Source organism: Ovis aries, chromosome 7 (genome assembly GCF_016772045.2).
Source record: "Ovis aries strain OAR_USU_Benz2616 breed Rambouillet chromosome 7, ARS-UI_Ramb_v3.0, whole genome shotgun sequence".
Taxonomy (NCBI): Eukaryota; Metazoa; Chordata; class Mammalia; order Artiodactyla; family Bovidae; genus Ovis; species Ovis aries.
Genome location: NC_056060.1, coordinates 81,225,897 through 81,245,997, shown reverse-complemented (window position 1 = coordinate 81,245,997; position 20,101 = coordinate 81,225,897). Strand labels below are relative to the sequence as shown.

The following is a 20,101-nucleotide window of genomic DNA, read 5'->3' as shown; positions in this document are numbered from 1 at the left end:
GTCTTTATATATTAAAACAACAACAAAAAAAAACCCAAACCTTTTGTACCTCCTTATCAGGAACACTGCAGCAAGATGTCTGTGTAAAATGCTTCTGAAATATTTGAAAGGAAGTCCCCCAGAAACAGTCAGAAGTTCAGTCAAGGTAGAAGTCACCGTAGCTCCCGAGGGCGAGACCATGCAATGTGTCTCAAAAACCCAGTAGCGCCCACCTGCTTCTGGACTAACTGTCTCTGAGCTGTTGAGCCTGCTTCTGCTGATGCTTCACCATTACTGAATGCTTCTACTTGTTGAGAATGCAGTTATGCAAGTCCCTCCTCTTGCTGTCCTGAGGTTCAGGTGCATGGCCTCTCCATACAGAGGAGGGGGCTCCATGAGAAGATGAGCAAAGGAATTGGTAGGATAAAAGAAATGTTTGCTGAGCACCAACATTTTTGGTAGAAATTAACAATGAGGTATGCATTTGAAAAACAGGTGATGAGCTTTATCATATTATCAGCTTGTACTGAAATAACAGATCTAAAGGGCTCTTAAGTCCTTGAAACTGCAAAAGAACAGAAATTCTTTGGGATACAGAAATCAGTAGCATGGCATTCGTCCTGATGTACTTTGACACAGAAAGCTGAGGAAGCATTCCCATTTCCATGTGGATGGTTCCTATGTTAGCTCCTGTTACTGATGTACCTGAAGGTTTTCTTTTTCATATTTTATCTTGACTTCTTCTGGACTGACAGAAAAGTTGTGAATATAGTACAAGGAGTTTCCTTACACTTACTCCTTGGAAAGAAAGTTATGACCAACCTAGACAGTTTATTGAAAAGCAGAGACGTTACTTTGCCAACAAAGGTCCATCTCGTCAAGGCTATGGTTTTTCCGGTGGTCATGTACGGATGTGAGAGTTGGACTATAAAGAAAGCTGAGCGCCGAAGAATTGATGCTTTTGAACCGTGGTGATGAAGGAGACTCTTGAGTCCCTTGCACTGCAAGGAGATCAAACCAGTCCATCCTAAAGCAGATCAGTCCTGGCTGTTCATTGGAAGGCCTGATGTTGAAGCTGAAACTCCTATATTTTGACCACGTGATGCAAAGAACTGACTCATTTGAAAAGACCCTGATGCTGGGAAAGATTGAAGGCAGAAGGAGAAGGGGATGCCAGAAGATGAGATGGTTGGATGGCATCACCGAATCAATGGACATGAATTTGGGTAGACTCCAGGAGTTGGTGATGGACAGGGAGGCCTGGCGTGCTGCAGTCCAAGGGGTCACAAAGAGCTGGACACGACTGAGCGACTGAACTGAACTGATCCCTAACCAAGTCTCCCCCAATGTTAACATCTTATATAACTACATACAATACAATCTTAATTAATCAGAAATCAGGAAATTAATATTCTAATACTCAAATTTCTCTAGTTTTTCCACTATGTCCTTTTTGTTCTGAAATCTTACTCATTGTCCCACATTGTATTTAACTGTTACTACGCCTCCTTAGCCCCCTTGCAGTCTGTTACAATTCCTTACTTTTTTGTGACCTTGACACTTTTGAATAGTATTTACTACTCAACTTGGTTGTGTATGTCTGGTGGTTTCACGTAATTAAACCAAGGTTAGCTCAGTTGGTAAAGAATCTGCCTGCAGTGCAGAAGACCTGGGTTCGATCCCTGGGTTGGGAAGATTCCCTGGAGAAGGAAATGGCAATCCACTCCAGTATCCTTGCCTGGAAAATCTCATGGACACAGGAGACTGGTAGGCTGCAGTCCATGGCGTAGCAAAGAGTCAGGCACGACTGAGCAACTAACACTTATGCATTTTGGGGAAGAGAATCACAGAAACGATGTAACCTCAGTGCATCATTTCATAAGGTTTGTGATAGAGACCATGATAGAGTTCCTTCTATTAAGGTGACATGTACCAGTTTGTTCACTGTAAAGTCACTCTCATTCTTCTTATGATTTACAAATATTTTGGTGGGAGATACTTTGAGATGATGTAAATCCTGCTTCTTTCTACTCTTGTTTCTTCTCAAGGTGTCATCCACTGACTTCAGCATATAACACTGTGTGTCTAAGAAGGTTTGCAACAGTAAAAATCAGTCTCCAGAATGATGTTTTGGGTTTATGGGAATCAATTGGTGGTCTTGGTTAATTTCCACAAAACCACCATGACCACACATAGACTTGTCGGTGGTCTCATTTCCTGAAAAGAGAGGAAAAGGAACTGCAACATATTATTCAGTGTCCAGACTGTAACACAAGGTCATATACACAGAGGGCCCTCCCTGCATCTACCTGATGCTACGAATACAGGATACACTGGCTCCCCAACTCAATAAACTTTGTGCTTTGCATCAGTACCAAACATTTCAATTATGAAATAATTGCTGAGCCTAGCCTAATCTGTTGTGGTCCTTGCCTTCAAGGATTGCTTAGACTGGTTATAAACCAGGGCACCATACAAAGCGCTGGGCAGAAACTGGGACACAGGGTGACTGGGACAGTGGTGGGAAAGCACCTGCACCTTTAGGAAGAAGGGGGTTACTCAGAAGCCCAGGAGAGGCAGAAAGACCACCCATCCTGATGTATGGACAGGAGAAAAGGCAGCTCCATGCAGGAGGGGAGTAGGCTAAACCTCTCCCAACCTGTCATCACGTGGGCTGGTATTGAGCACTGCGTTCACTACCCTCTTGCTCCATACCCTCCTCCCTGTTAGGGTCTCACCTACTTTTCCAGTGCCAGCTTTCACTTCCCCCCGGAAGGTGAAACCAGCTTGGGGAAAAAGACACACAGCGCTGCAGGGAAGCCTGCCACCTATACCTATCTGCCTTGGCCTTTGCGGCAAAGATCAATGGACCAAGGAAAACCAACATCATAAAAGGAAAAAAAAAGACAAACAGAGAATACAACTCAGAAGATACAGATCATGCAGGGAAAAAAAATGAGAAAAAATTATTTAAATGAATACCAATGGAGAAATGTGGGGTATATAAAATAAGGATAAACTATTAGAACAATAACTACAGGAAAACAAAAATAATGAATTCCTGGCAAATAAAACTATGATTATTAAAATAAAATGAAAGTGCTAGAGAGTAACTATAGAGAGGTACACATCAATTTCTGAACCAAAAGATAAAATTAATATATAAAATAAAAAGAAATCAAAATTATGAAAGAAAAAAATGGAGGATAAAACCAGATAAATCCATCATCTATCAAAATGGAGTTCCAGGTAGAGGAAATAAATTATAAAAGATTTTGTTAAATGGTTTTTTAAAATAAGGAAAACTTTTTCCCCTGGGGGTCCAGTGGTTAGGATAGTTGGTGCTTTCACTGCTGGGGACTGGGTTCAGTCCCTGGTTGAGTAACTAAGATCCTGCAAGCTTCATGGCACAAGCACCCCCCACCACCAAGAAAAAGATCAGGAAAAACATTAATGTTCTAAAGCTTCTCATTTGTCTCAACAGTACTCAGGGCAAGCTACAAATCCCATGAAGGCAGGCTTATTTGCTTTTGTTCTCCTCCAAGCACCGTAGCTGACCCAGACTAGATGCTTTAAAAATATCATGCAATAAATGAATAAATGTATGAATATGCAGTTGTTAATTTTTAAAACTACTTAAAAATATTAAGGGCAGTGATTAATAGGAAATTGGGTAATAAATCTGAATGTAAGAAATACACAAAGTACTATATATAAATAAGCAAACAATAAAGATCTAGTCTATAGCACAGGGAACTATACCCAATATCTTGTAATAACCTATAATAGAAAAGAATCTAGAAAAGTGTCTCTATCCTTATAAATGTATGTATACCTGAATCACTCTGCTGTACACTTGAAACCAACACAACAATGTAAATTCACTATCTTGCATTTAAAAACAAGAATGACAACAAAAAAGAAAAGGAAGATTACAGTCAAATACTGAGTTTAGGAGACTGATTACTACCTCCAACTCTGCATTGTTAACTTTCATACTAAGCATGTATATCCTTTTGTTTGATTTATCATCTGTTTCCCTCCACCAGAATGTAAGCTCCATGAAGGTGTTTCATTTTATTTCTCACTCCAAGCGTCCCAAACCATGCTGAGTATGATGAAGGCACTCATGCATACGTCGTGGTCCCAGACGTGCAATACTTAGTACCTCCCTTTCAGAAATGGCTCACAACAAATTCAGCCACAAGAAATGCATTAGCTGAGAGTCTCCGGCTGTAGTATCTTCGGATCTTCTGTAGTTTTCCAGCCCAGACACACTCTTCCTGGGCAGCCCCAGGACTGAGTGTGCCTGGAGGGGAACTGACTGCCCAACAAGGAGCTGCTCTATTGCTCCTTTTTGTTTCATGGCACTGGCTGAGATTTTGTCGCATGTCACAGTGAGCTGAGGCTCCTCCTGCCCACTTTGGTTTCTTCTCCCTTTTTCTTCTCCCTTTCATAGTGTCAGACCTGTACTGTGGACTGAAGACCTTTCCTGATAAAGTCTGCTTCCTCTCCCCTCTTTTTTCACAGGCATGGCCCCAGGTCCCTAACAAACCACTCGCATGCCAATACTGTCCCAGCATCTGCTTCTCAGAGGACTTGATCAATAAGGTATCTGTTACATGATTAAATCATATCAGCACAATCATGTAAGATGCAAATTGCTCTGTGATTAAACTGGTGTATTTGGCAAAGACAAGAGGATGAATTTTGAGCAGGGAGGACCGGAGATGAAGAGATTAAGACAATGGCCAAGAATTGCGTCAAAAGGCAACGAGGGCTTGCAGTGACAGACCTGGGGCCAGGACACAGAGAACAGGAAATCATCGACAGTGTGGAGGGAGATGCAAGACACCTTCCCAACTGACGAGGTTAACATCAATGAAGAGAGGCATCAAAGAGGCTTCAGTGTTTCAAATCCAAGAGACTGATAATAATGGTGGCCTTTACAGCACGAGGGCAATGATGAGGGTAGGCTTGCTCAGGGGGAAAAACGGAGAAGCAGCCAAAATTTGTGTCCCAGGTTTCAAGCTGCTGGCTAGATAACCAACCAAGTGGAAGCAGGTGAAGGCTGGTGAGCAATGTCGCCAGAACTGAAGGAAAAGCCTGGGAACAGAGGCCTTTAATTTGGATATAAACGTAGACTAATCACTTTTTCTAAAAAGAATGTTCTGAAGTCATTCATTATAAAGGAAATACGTAAACTGTGCTAATCAAACAGAAACAGGAAAATAAAAGCCAAGTGGCTATAAATATGTTATGAATGAAGGTGGCCCAGTTGAGCATCAAGTTTTCTTCTGGAAGGTGAAGTAAAACAGGAGATACAGGAAAAAAACAAATAAATAAAATAAAACAAGCAAACAAATAAAACACACCTATCATCAGAAAGGCAGGCATTTGGTAGCTACCAGAAAACAAGTCCTGGTATCAAATTCTAAAATAAATTTCTGACGTGGAACTTTCTAAAAGGCCGAAGGATGACAAAAAGGCCAGTATCTCCATCATCAGTTCATTGCAAAAGCACACTCTGTTGTTGTATGATTGGGTCTTTATAAGATGACCTTGAATAAAGTCAAGTGTCTGAGCAAAAGTGGCCTTTGGACCATCTAGCTTGATTTTAAAAACTAAACAGAGAGGAGCAGTTGAGAGGCACATGCCCTTTTAATCAGCTTTCACAAGCCTCTGAACTGAGACAGCCCAGGGAATATGAACTCCTGGATGCCTCACAGACCAAAGTTCAATCAGTGACGGGGCTTGGGAGATCACGGCTGAGAAAGCAGAGGACACTTGCTTTCCAAAGAGCTAACATACACACCTTCCTACCTAATGGCCTTCTTGCTACCAGAAGCCCCAAGCAGGTAAAGAAACAGCAGCAAAATACTCCTAGATGAGTTTCTCAGGAAGTTGTTTAGTGCCTCAAATCTCCCTGAAAAGGATTACCTAACTAGAGAGCTGCCTTCCAACAAATAAAACACCGTTTATATGCTCTCAATAAAAAATGAAAGACACGGGCATGAAAACAGTAAGTTATTACACATGAATAAAGTCTTTCCCTATTAGTTTTGGCAGAAATAAACTGTTAAGTTCAAGAACACAGAGCACAACATGCTTTAGGAGAACAGACTTGCTGACTCTGGAGTTTTATCACATACTTGAAATACGACTGTTCACAAAAAACTAACCATAGACTAGTTATCCTTTCAGAACTCGGAGCTACAAGGCATTCCGTAGCACTATACTCAAGCTTAACGTTGCTACAGCTACAGAAGAGACAAAATAAGCACGGAGTTTTACAAATAGGTTTAGCTTTAAGGTGTCCTCTGATGTTCTATATGTACCATACAATAATCCACTAAAACTTACGACAGGTAATGATACACATTTAAAAACCTGAGCTTGCAGAATACTGCCTAGTAACAAAACTGGAGAATACATCAGAGCACTAAAGCTGTCACTTCAAGTACAAATGCAGTTCAGGGTATATCTTCTAAAGAAATGGTAAAGGTGGCTGATTAGAAGAGAGTGAAAGGGAAATAAAACTGGACATTACAGTAGCGACCAAAATCCAACTAGCCTCAAATTAATAATCCGGGAGCCCAGCATACTATTCAACTTGACTTTGTATACATGTGAGTGTGCGTGTACAAACACACGTGTGGTGAGGCGGGGTGAGGTGGTGGTGTACAGGAGGAGGAAGGTGAACTGCAGAACAGTCAAATCTGGTGGTTTCAAGTTATCAGAAGAGGAAGCAAGCGCAGAGCATTAGTGTTCATCCTTTCCAGGAAGGAGAAAATATTCTTAGATGCTCTTTAGACCTGATCATGGCAGCTGCTTCTGGCGACTGGGCAGGAGGGGAAGGCCTGGCCCCATCACAGCTTCTTCAGTAACCTGACTTTGAGAGTGACATCCCATCTGGGATCAGATGAGCCTATCAACACTGTTGATCGATGGAGCAACAAAGAACACGACGAAAGCAACCCTTGGCTCCTCTCTTTTCCATTAGTGCGCTGTTCCAGTGGGATTCAGGAGGATGTGTCTCAGACCCTTGTATACGCAGTGCAGAACTGAAAAAGTCCTGTCCTGCTACTTGAATCATGGTGACTAAGTAAAAACTCAACACAAAAGACATATGCACTCAAAGGGAGAGGCCCAGATTAATTCTGATGTTACTGTCCTGCCTCGTTTGTGCCTCTCTAGGAAGGATGTGGTTGTGTCATTTGCACTTATCACAGTGACAACTTTGCCTTGGGGTCCTATGAGCATTATGTGAGGAGCTCTGCATAAAGCACAAAGTAATAACACAATAAATGTTAGCTATGTTATTACCGTCATTTAATCCTCGGCGAGTTAGAACCATCACATGCACTGGCAAAACAGCAGAGAAGTGGGGAAGAGGAAGGACCAGAAACAAGAAATTGATGGTTTGTTGCTTATTTCAACAGATGCATACAATGGGAGGATTGCTCTGCTGAGCCAGCAATGGACTGGGCTCATGAGATGGAGACAAATACCCTCTAAAGTCTAAATTTGCAAAATAATGAAGTTCATAAAAATAATGTAATATTTAGAAAGTGATGGCAGCTTCATCAGTCAAAGGCAGTTAAGTTTTACATATCAGGTCAACAATACACACTTCAGTAATGTGAATTTTTCCCCCAGAGACTTAGCTTCAGTGAAATCAGGAATTCATTAAACCCAGTATCTGGGTGATTAAGAGGCTGGACTGACAATCAGGTCAGAAGTGCTACTCCCTGTTGCTGGAAGAGAAATTACACCTTTCATGGATGGACTCCGTCAACAAGACGACTCTCTTCCAGGTTCTGATTAGGAAGAACGAGTTAGTGTACAAATTTCAGTGAATCAAGCTATGTATTAAAAATCATGACAGAATTATTTGTCTAACTATATTTTACACTGTGATGAAAAGGACAGCTATCACATACACGTGGAATCTAAAATATGACACCAACGAACTTATCTGAAACAGAAATAGACGTACAGCATAGAGAACTGACTTGTAGTTGCCCAGGGAAGTGGGTGGCGGAGGGATGGAGCCAAAGTCTGGGATTAGCAGACGCAAACTGTTATATACTGAATGGATAAACAACAGGTTCCTACTGTATAGCACAGGGTATATTCAATATCCTGTGATAAAGCATAATGGAAAAGAATATGAAAAAAATGCGTATGTGTGTAAACGATTCACTTTTCTGCACAGCAGAAATTAATACTTTGCAAATCAACTATACTTCACTAAAATAAATTTTACGAAAAGTACAGATACTACATAAAGTTTATAATACACAGTTATAGTTTACGGGGGTTAATTTCCCCTTCAAGTTATTCAGATCCACAATCTGTTGTATCTTCTTTGTAACAAAGTTTCTACCTGATCTGAAAGTTTGTATGGCCCAAGAACACACAGCAGGTGCCTCTGACACTGCCTCCTGTACCAGTTTCATGTATTAACCATTGTTCTGCGTTTCCTCTGTAAACCTGATGATAAATGCCCAATGGCTCTAGCAGGCAATCTCTGGAGCCACACACACTTTCTGCTCCCACCAGCCGGACTCCATGCTGACTAAGAGTCAAACTGTGTCTTCCCAAACCAGTTTATGCCAGTGGACTTGTTACTGTAATTACAAAATTTAATTAAATAGCATCAAAGTTGATGGAATATGAGCACAAGAGATAAATCTTGTTTCTTATTAAAAACTAAATTGAAGGCTTTGGAAAGACTTCATAAAAGCAAGTCATTAAAAGGAAAGCTATTGGATTAGATGTGGGCAAGACCTATAAAAAAAAAGGAGAAAAAAAATTTAAATCTAAGATTCTGTAAGATTCAGAGTGTTTTGCTACTGTCTATGTTTACACTGTTCATTCAATGTAGAATTCAAAATAGCAGAATCAGTGTCAAAGAAGCACCCTTGGCCTCACCAAAATTTAGCAAATATATATTTATTATTATTACACAGTTTAGTGAAATAAGATATTTTGAGTACGTTTACTTTTGCAAGACTCCCTATCTTAGTGATTTTTTCAACTAAACAGTTCCAATTATGTTAGCTAAGAGGGTATGGTCTGTCTATAAATAGAAAGAGGCTTTAAATAAGAAATTTCTTTGAATTAGTTGCTCTTAAATTTATGAAGTGTTATGACCTAGACTGGATTACTGTGGAATACAGGTGTTCAAATTTTTGTTCCTTACTTTTGAAAGACTAAATACTTTGAACAAAATTCTACCGATTTAAAGATAAAAACACTCGCCTTCCTTTAGTCTAATATCGTAGAGAGCAGAGCAAAGCAGTCAAGAACGTGACTCTGGTCGGACACCCCAAATGTGAAATCCTGGCTCAAATACTATTAACTTCAATGACAGCTTAACCACTGAAACCAGCCACGCAGACCCCAGTTTTCTCATCTGGAAAATGCCTTCAATAATTGTATCTATACCACAGGGGGCATGGAGACCACATGGTAAGTTTCTAGTACACAGTAAGTGCTCAAAATATTCATCATTAATGTGATTATATTACCTAGAGCCAGACATCCTGGAATGTGAAGTCAAGTGGGCCTTAGGAAGCATCACTACAAATAAAGCTAGTGGAGGTTGATGGAATTCCAGTTGAGCTATTTCAAATCCTGAAAGATGATGCTGTGAAAGTGCTGCACTCAATATGCCAGCAAATTTGGAAAATTCAGCAGTGGCCACAGGACTGGAAAAGGTCAGTTTTCATTCCAATCCCAAAGAAAGGCAATGCCAAAGAATGCTCAAACGTCCACACAATTGCACTCATCTCACATGCTAGTAAAGTAATGCTCAAAATTCTCCAAGCCTGGCTCCACCAATACGTGAACCGTGAACTTCCAGACATTCAAGCTGGTTTTAGAAAAGGCAAAGGATTTTTGCATCTATGTTCATCAGTGATATTGGCCTGTAGTTTTCTTTTTTGTGACATCTTTGTCAGGTTTTGGTATTAGGGTGATGGTGGCCTCATAGAATGAGTTTGGAAGTTTACCTTCCTCTGCAATTTTCTGGAAGAGTTTGAGGAGGATAGGTGTTAGCTCTTCTCGAAATTTTTGGTAGAATTCAGCTGTGAAGCTGTCTGAACCTGGGCTTTTGTTTGCTGGAAGATTTCTGATTACAGTTTCAATTTCCGTGCTTGTGATGGGTCTGTTAAGATTTTCTATTTCTTCCTGGTTCAGTTTTGGAAAATTGTACTTTTCTAAGAATTTGTCCATTTCTTCCACGTTGTCCATTTTATTGGCATACAACTGCTGATAGTAGTCTCTTATGATCCTTTGTATTTCTGTGTTGTCTGTTGTGATCTCTCCATTTTCATTTCTAATTTTATTGATTTGATTTTTCTCTCTTTGCTTCTTGATGAGTCTGGCTAATGGTTTGTCCATTTTATTTATCCTTTCAAAGAACCAGCTTTTGGCTTTGTTGATTTTTGCTATGGTCTCTTTTGTTTCTTTTGCATTTATTTCTGCCCTAATTTTTAAGATTTCTTTCCTTCTACTAACTCTGGGGTTCTCCAATTCTTCCTTTTCTAGTTGCTTTAGTTGTAGAGTTAGGTTATTTATTTGACTTTTTTCTTGTTTCTTGAGGTATGCCTGTATTGCTATGAACTTTCCTCTTAGCACTGCTTTTATAGTGTCCCACAAGTTTTGGGTTGTTGTGTTTTCATTTTCATTAGTTTCTATGCATATTTTGATTTCTTTTTTGATTTCTTCTGTGATTTGTTGGTTATTCAGAAGTGTGTTGTTCAACCTCCATATGTTGGAGTTTTTAATAGTTTTTCTCCTGTAATTGAGATCTAATCTTAATGCATTATGGTCAGAAAAGATGCTTGGAATGATTTCGATTTTTTTGAATTTATCAAGTTTAGATTTATGGCCCAGGATGTGATCTATCCTGGAGAAAGTTCCATGAGCACTCGAAAAAAAGATGAAATTCATTGTTTTGGGGTGAAATGTCCTATAGATATCAAATCCTCAACAAAATTCTAGCAATCAGAATCCAACAACATATTAAAAAGATCATACACCATGACCAAGTGGGCTTTATCCCAGGGATGCAAGGATTCTTCAATATCCGCAAATCAATCAATGTAATTCACCACATTAACAAATTGAAAAATAAAAACCATATGATTATCTCAATAGATGCAGAGAAGGCCTTTGACAAAATTCAACATCCATTTATGATAAAAACTCTCCAGAAAGCAGGAATAGAAGGAACATACCTCAACATAATAAAAGCTATATATGACAAACCCACAGCAAACATCCTCAATGGTGAAAAATTGAAAGCATGTCCCCTAAAGTCAGGAACAAGACAAGGGTGTCCACTTTCACCGCTACTATTCAACATAGTTCTGGAGGTTTTGGCCATAGCAATCAGAGCAGAAAAAGAAATAAAAGGAATCCAAATTGGAAAAGAAGAAGTAAAACTCTCACTGTTTGCAGATGACATGATCCTCTACATGGAAAACCCTAAAGACTCCACCAGAAAATTGCTAGAGCTCATCAATGAATATAGTAAAGTTGCAGGATATAAAATCAACACACAGAAATCCCTTGCATTCCTATACACTAATAATGAGAAAGTAGAAAAGAAATTAAGGAAACAATTCCATTCACCATTGCAACGAAAAGAATAAAATACTTAGGAATATATCTACCTAAAGAAACTAAAGACCTATATATAGAAAACTATAAAACACTGATGAAAGAAATCAAAGAGGACACTAATAGATGGAGAAATATACCATGTTCATGGATCGGAAGAATCAATATAGTGAAAATGAGTATACTATCCAAAGCAATTTACAAATTCAATGCAATCCCTATCAAGCTACCAGCCACATTTTTCACAGAACTAGAACAAATAATTTCAAGATTTGTATGGAAATACAAAAAACCTCGAACTGCCAAAGCAATCTTGAGAAATAAGAATGGAACTGGAGGAATCAACTTGCCTGACTTCAGGCTCTACTACAAAGCCACAGTCATCAAGACAGTATGGTACTGGCACAAACACAGACATATAGATCAATGGAACAAAATAGAAAGCCCAGAGATAAATCCACACACATATGGACACCTTATCTTTGACAAAGGAGGCAAGAATATACAATGGAGTAAAGACAATCTCTTTAACAAGTGGTGCTGGGAAAACTGGTCAACCACTTGTAAAAGAATGAAACTAGATCACTTTCTAACACCGCACACAAAAATAAACTCAAAATGGATTAAAGATCTAAATGTAAGACCAGAAACTATAAAACTCCTACAGGAGAACATAGGCAAAACACTCTCAGACATAAATCACAGCAGGATCCTCTATGATCCACCTCCCAGAATTCTGGAAATAAAAGCAAAAATAAACAAATGGGATCTAATTAAAATTAAAAGCTTCTGCACAACAAAGGAAAATATAAGCAAGGTGAAAAGACAGCCTTCTGAATGGGAGAAAATAATAGCAAATGAAGCAACTGACAAACAACTAATCTCAAAAATATACAAGCAACTTATGCAGCTCAATTCCAGAAAAATAAATGACGCAATCAAAAAATGGGCCAAAGAACTAAATAGACATTTCTCCAAAGAAGACATATGAATGGCTAACAAACACATGAAAAGATGCTCAACATCACTCATTATCAGAGAAATGCAAATCAAAACCACAATGAGGTACCACTTGACACCAGTCAGAATGGCTGCGATCCAAAAATCTGCAAGCAATAAATGCTGGAGAGGGTGTGGAGAAAAGGGAACCCTCTTACACTGTTGGTGGGAATGCAAACTAGTATAGCCACTATGGAGAACAGTGTGGAGATTCCTTAAAAAATTGCAAATAGAACTACCTTATGACCCAGCAATCCCACTGCTGGGCATACACACCGAGGAAACCAGAACTGAAAGAGACACATGTACCCCAATGTTCATCGCAGCACTGTTTATAATAGCCAGGACATGGAAACAACCTAGATATCCATCAGCAGATGAATGGATAAGAAAGCTGTGGCACATATACACAATGGAGTACTACTCAGCTGTTAAAAAGAATTCATTTGAATCAGTTCTGATGAGATGGATGAAACTGGAGCTGATTATACAGAGTGAAGTAAGCCAGAAAGAAAAACACCAATACAGTATACTGACACATATATATGGAATTTAGAAAGATGGCAATGACGACCCTATATGCAAGACAGGAAAAAAGATACAGCTGTGTATAATGGACTTTTGGACTCAGAGGGAGAGGGAGAGGGTGGGATGATTTGGGAGAATGGCATTGAAACATGTATACTATCATGTAAGAACTGAATCGCCAGTCTATGTCTGACGCAGGATACAGCATGCTTGGGGCTGGTGCATGGGGATGACCCACAGAGATGTTATGGGGAGGGAGGAGGGAGGGGGGTTCATGTTTGGGAACACATGTAAGAATTAAAGATTTTAAAATTAAAAAAAAAAGAAAAGAAAAGGCAAAGGAACCAGAGATCAAATTGCCAACATCTGCTGGATCATGGAAAAAGCAAGAGAGTTCCAGAAAAACATCTATTTCTGCTTTATTGACTATGCCAAAGCCTTTGACTGTGTGGATCACAAGAAACGGTGGAAAATTCTGAAAGAGATGAATACCAGACCACCTGACCTGCCTCTTGAGAAACCTGTATGCAGGTCAGGAAGCAACAGTTAGAACTGGACATGGAACAACAGACTGGTTCCAAATAGGAAAAGGAATACATCATGGCTGTATATTGTCACCCTGCTTCTTTAACTTAATGCAGAGTACATCATGAGAAACTCTGGGCTGGAGAAAGCACAAGCTGGAATCAAGACTGCCGGGTGAAATATCAATAACCTCAGATATGCAGATGACACCACCCTTATCGCCGAAAGTGAAAAGGAACTAAAAAGCCTCTTGATGAAAGTGAAAGAGGAGAGTGAAAAGTTGGCTTAAAGCTCAACATTCAGAAAATGAAGATCATGGCATCTGGCCCCATCACTTCATGGCAAATAGATGGGAAACAGTGGAAACAGTGGCTGACTTTATTTTTCAAAATCACTGCAGATGGTGATTGCAGCCATGAAGTTAAGACACTTACTCCTTGGAAGGAAAGTTATGACCAACCTAGACAACATATTAAACAGCAGAGACATTACTTTGTCCACAAAGGTCCGTCTAGTCTAGCCTATGGATTTTCCAGTAGTCATGTATGGATGTGAGAGTTGGACTATAAAGAAAGCTGAGCACCGAAGAATTGATGCTTTTTAACTGTGGTGTTGGAGAAGACTCCTGCAAGTCCTTTGGACTGCAAGGAGATCCAACCAGTCCATCCTAAAGCAGATTAGTCCTGGGTGTTCATTGGAAGACTCCAATACTTTGGCCACCTGATGCAAAGAGCTGACTCATTTGAAAAAACCCTGATGCTGGAAGGGATTGGGGGCAGGAGGAAAAGGGGACAACAGAGGATGAGATGGTTGGATGGCATCACTGACTCAATGGACATGGGTTTGGGTAGGCTCCAGCAGTTGGTGATGAACAGGTAGGCCTAGCGTTCATGGGGTCGCAAAGAGTCAGACATGACTGAGTGATTGAACTGAACTAGGGAAAAGAGCCAACTACTATTAATACCTATGTAAGATTATAAGTAACATGTTGTCTCCTGTGTTGGAATGTCAGTTCTTTAGGAAGATGGCTTCCTTTACAGACAGCTCACAAACACCTGTGGAAAACTTCTCCAGGCTCAGTAAAACAGGGATTTTCATCAAGGGGCAATTTCCTAGAGGACATCTGGCAATATCCAAACAGAGACATTTTAGGTCATCACAAGTTGGGGTACCTATCGGCATCTGGGATGTAGAGGTCAGGGACACTGCGAAACATCTTATATCCCAGAATGCGTAAGACTATAGGATATAACCAACAAAGAATTATCTGGCCCCAAATACCAAGAAGGCAAGGTCAAAATACTCTGTAGCCTTAAGGACAGAATAAGAAAGAAGTGATTTCTAAAATCTGAACTCCACAAAGTTTTCTGAGAAAATAAAGATGGCTGACCAATGAAGTCAGGATTTTCATTATCATATTAGTTCCAGGACCTTTGCCATAGATGTTTAAGAGACGTGGATGCTAAGCACTGAGACAAGGCTCCTTTGGTCAATAAACCCTTGTGAATACGGCCGATCATGCAATAACCTTACAATAAATTTGATTTTAAAGTAAGCAATGTCATACAACAAGAGCACGAGAATAAAGTACTAGAAATCAAACTTCCTTTGGAAGAATAAATCTCCAAAGGACTCAAAACCCCTAAACAGTAGGTGGGAAACTGAAAGACCACTCTAGTAGCTTGTATACAGGGGGCCTCTCACTTGGTCTCAATGCAGAGATTACTGAGCTAGCTTGTGGACCACGGGTGTACGTTCTTTCTTGGTGAGCATCTTGTCTCCTAGCTCAGGTACTTGAATGACAAGCTCATTCTTCAATTAATAATGCTGCTCAAAAACACTATTAGAAAGCTCCTAAGAGTTCATTTAAACTACCTGTCAGTGAATTCACAGAGTTTTCTTAAAAGCATGAGATAAAACTGTATATATACAGTACAATCCAACAATATAGATATGTTTTCCCCCAAAGCAGAGAAAGAGGTCATCAACATGTTAATGGTACCTCTCACTCCAGGGCCTTTTATACTCAAATATAGAAGACCAAGGTTTGATTCCCAACTCTGAGATTTTTGTCAAATAATAAAATTCTCACTAAAATACCTGTGAAATAAATGGGAATGTATTATAATTGTCATTTAGTGATGAGAACATTGAGGGAGAAAAAAAAATGACCCGGTACCAATTGTAAAAGTACTAAACAAATAAAAAACCAGCATTAAGACTGCTTTTGAAACCCTTTAAAAGCTGTATTTAAAATACTTTTAACTTTATGTGACATTTATCCCTAAAGGTGACACAGCAAGTCTTCTACATAAACGTTACAATTTCATCCACTGAATCAGAGGCTTTTTACTTAAAAAAATTAATATTCTGTATACAAGATATTTAATATATCTAAAAGGAGGAAGTAACTCCCAAGATGCAAACGAAAATACACTGCAGCAAACAGCTAACTCTTTCACCATCAAGAGAAGGCATTCATGCCAATCTTACATCACACTGCCTTATAAAACCTGAGACAGTACTCCTTTTCAGAAAGTATGGCAAAAGAAAATTAAAGATCTCTACTCACCCTTCTGATAGAAGAACTTCCGGTAATAGTAGGCGCCGAGATCCACGTGTTCTACAATGTATCTTTTCACCCGATCCAGGTGTAACACCAAGTTTTCCTTGGGCACTTCAAGTACTGCCACGCCTGCGTTTGTACAATGGGAACTGAGCGTAGACTCAAAGGAGGCACTTTCACATCCACTAAAGGAACCAGAATTTGATTTGGACAGGCTGATCTTCCTTTCCCCTTCTCCACCAATCTCATTCCGAAAATACGGACAGCTCATCACCAGCTCATTGCTTTTATCATCTCCCTGGTCCATGCTGAGGCTTCCCTTGGAATTCAGGTCCTCTGTGCTGCCCATTGGGGAGCTGAAGCTGGCGGAGTGAGACAAAGGCCCCGAGACCAAGGATGCCGCCGCAGCTGCCGAAGCGCCTGTGGTGGTGTTTCTCCTCTTAATCACATTGTGCCTGTTCATAATCGCCTCGTTCAAGTCAAATAAGATACTCTGGACATCGTAGTGGGCAAAGCACTTCGGGCATGTCCAGGGCCTGACAGAGTCTTCCGATCGGTTATCTTCGAGATCCGACGACTTCCCAAGTTCCTCACCTTTGGCATTGCGTAATTTACGAAAAATGGACGAGTCTCCGGTTTCCGACTTGGAGCGCCGCTTGAGTGGTTTTTCCCTTTCCTTAAAGAGCCTGAGGTTCTCCCTCTGTGAGATGGGCCCGTCTATAACATCCAAGGAGAAACCAGAACCCTTGCCCCCACCGGCGATGAGAAAGTCACTGAGCTTGGTCGGAGTGGGACCTCGATCAGACTTGTCGTCTTTGTAGCCCTTTAACAAGTCAAAGAAGCTTTCTCCGGACGTTCCCTGCTTATCGATTGAGGATGTGCTACCGTATTCCCTGTGCAGCGATGGCCCCGCCTTGTAGGTGGGCGAGATACATTCATCAAAGCTATCCACGTCAAGTTCACTTATGGTGATGTCGCTGTTGCTGCGCTGCCGTATCCGGCGCAGAGCCTTCCTGGGGGAGCTGGGGTAGGCTTCGGGCATGAGAAATCTGGAGTCCATGTTCTCCGATGGCCGCGTCTTGTTCTTCAGCGTGTTCTGTATGCTTTTTAACATGGCTGAGTCACTGGAATTGAGGCTTACAGAACTTCCCTGACTCACAGGACTGCTTTTGGAGGACATGCTCTCAAGGCAACTTGAGGTTTCTATTTCCTGGCTCGAACGGCTAGATTCTTTTACGTTTTCCTTTCTGGGGGGCCAATCCGCAATCCTTGCCCGAACTCCCATCTTTGGGACTCCGGGGGTCGAAGTTATATGGTGAGACCCTTCACTTCGGGGGGGCCCTACGGGGGCCATGACAGATGACCCTAAGCTGCCATTCTGGGACCTGAAACGTCGCATGTAGAAGTCGTCTGTGTGGACTTTGGGGGTGCCATCTGCACCCACAACGGACGCCCTTTCAGTGGCAACCGGCCTCTCTGTCTGTGACCGTTTCAGGCTGGTCATGATGCAGAAGCAATCTGACTTAAATCCCCACAGAAAGGACCATCATACTTAAGTTTTAAATGTGCACTTCCCTTTTGGAGAATGGCTTCCAGAAAATACAGCAGTTGCCCCAGATCTTAATCTTTTTCATTTAAAAGGTTAAAATAACTCCTTATTTTCAAATCTCTGAAAATCCAGATCTTTAGAGCATTATAATCCACAAGAGTTCCTTTGCTTTACTTTGATAGATGGCTGTCTTTCAGAAAGAACTGAATGGAACTTGTATTACTGGGACTCTGTGACTGCCATAATCCCATGCTTTCTCTAAAAGAGAGAAGGACAATTTGGATTAGCATTTAATAAATACATCTAAAAATAAATATACAATTGCCAAAACCAGACACATCCAAATACAAGATTCACTAACGGATTGTGACTCACAGTTTACAACCCATATTTTTAGTAAAGCAGATTTGAAAGCATTTAACAATATCCATCATTTAAATTACATATATTTTAAAAGACTATGAATACTTCAGCTTAATTGAACTGTTTCATATCATTAGAAGGTGGTGAGGGATCTTGTTCCAGGACATTAGCCCAAGTACAGGCCACGAACAGACTCCAGTGACCTCTAACAATGTAGACTATTGGGAACCGCTGTGCTGGCCGGAAGTTCATGGCATAACCAACAGAGTTCGATAATTAGAGCAACATACAGCTTTTAAACAAGACTAAAAATTGAAAAATCATGTTACTGAATATATCACAACACTTACTTTTTAACCTCTTCTGTATTTCAAAATTCAAACTTAGTTTTCTGTTTCTTTACAAAGGCTTAACAGAGTTGGCAAGAGCAAATACAACAGAGAGAAAATAAACACGGTTTTCCCCAGGCCATTCTACCCATTAGCATGCTTCTGTAACTCCCTCTAGTTGATTACTTACCCCAAAGAGCAGAATTTCAGAATGCATCCAGCATTTTCCACCACCTCTCCCCGAGCTCTCTTTCCTTCTATCTACCCTTAAAGCTACAAACGTTTCACTAATTAGCAAAATGCCTGCATTTCCTTACGCATTGCAATCCACCCCACCCTTCGGTGCTAATTTATGAAGACAGCAGAAACCAAAAGCTGCTGTGGGCAGACCTTTCCATAGCCCCCAGTTGACGACAGAGAACTGCTAACATCCTTCCAGGTGACGGGCAAAGAAAACCAACTTCCTCAGGAGCTCGTCAATCAGGAGGCAAGAGGCACAAATTCTGAGCACAAAATCCTGCATGGTTGCGTACATCCTGAAAATAAAGGCAGAGGACCCTTTTCCAAGGCTCCACAAATGACACAAGAGGTGGCCTTTAAATCCCTGCCAAATGCATGTTTGCAAAGATGCTGCTGATCCAGCACTGCGCTGCCGGGGCCGCATTGTCTACAAATCACGGCTGACACCCAGGCCGACCCGGGCTCGCTGTGCTCCGCTCCCCAGCAACAAGCACTTACTTCCACGATAATTAAGCATCTCGCTAGTCGGCTTCCTGCCTCCCAGGCAGCCGCTTTAATTTCTCCTGCGCTCTGCAGCATCATTTTAGAAGACTCGCTGCTATTTAAAGGCTGGAACATTTAGGGGTGTTTCAAAAATGCACGCCGCCTGCGGAACATAGGGCCAAACGAGCTCCAGCTGGGCTCGCACGGCTGCCTAGACCAGCCCCACACAAAAGCGCCAATTGTTTTCCCTCTGGCTCCTCTTCACCATCTTTTGTGAAAGGGATAAGGGTTTCACACCGCTACCCAATGAAACCTGACTTTCGACCTCTCTAGATACTTCTACCGTCAGATTGCTATAATGTGACTGTATATCTGGGAACTGTCCAGGCTCCTCTTGAACTGTAAACCTTCAAGTGGAATAATGTGCTAACTGTTGCGTCTGAAAGAGACCATGTGGACACAGCCAAGGTTCAAGAAGTGCTCCTTATAAAATGGAAGGAAACTGGGCAACTGAACCAAAATGCAAAGTAAACACTAGCCCATCTCAAAGAAAGAAAAAAAAAGTCTTTTGACAGCCCCAAACCACAATTTATGAGCTATTTTGTAACTAGGGAAAAAAGAAGCTGTTTATTTCAGTGAGACAGCTTTCAAAGAAAGAATATACTGACATACAAAATAATTCTCAATAGATTCTTATGAAAATCAGATGTTTTCAATGTCTCTCACAAACTTACACAGAAATCCAAATAAATCACCTATCGTTCCCAGAACTGACATTCTCTAAAAGGCCAGTGCACCAATCCCCCAGAGTAAAGACTCATTCGTGCCACATTTCACTTCCCTTAGAACAGAGCTGACTGCAGAACTGTCTTGTTTTAGTATCTGTGAAGTTGTAGGTCAGCACTA

General features: G+C 40.7%; 1 protein-coding gene across 18 annotated transcripts in view; it reads right to left on the bottom strand.

Moving 5' to 3' along the window:
* Positions 1–20,101, bottom strand: part of SIPA1L1 (signal induced proliferation associated 1 like 1) — a 502,483-nt gene that overhangs the window by 125,015 nt on the left and 357,367 nt on the right. For 17 of the 18 annotated variants that reach the window (XM_060418233.1, XM_060418234.1, XM_060418236.1 and 14 more), the window contains one exon: positions 16,238–18,038. In XM_060418233.1, the coding sequence (XP_060274216.1) occupies positions 16,238–17,735 (1,498 nt within the window). In that variant the 5' untranslated portion in view covers positions 17,736–18,038. Of the gene's footprint in view, positions 1–16,237; positions 18,039–18,662; positions 19,290–20,101 lie in introns of those variants that run through there. The other variant, XM_004010762.6, reaches the window with a different exon arrangement.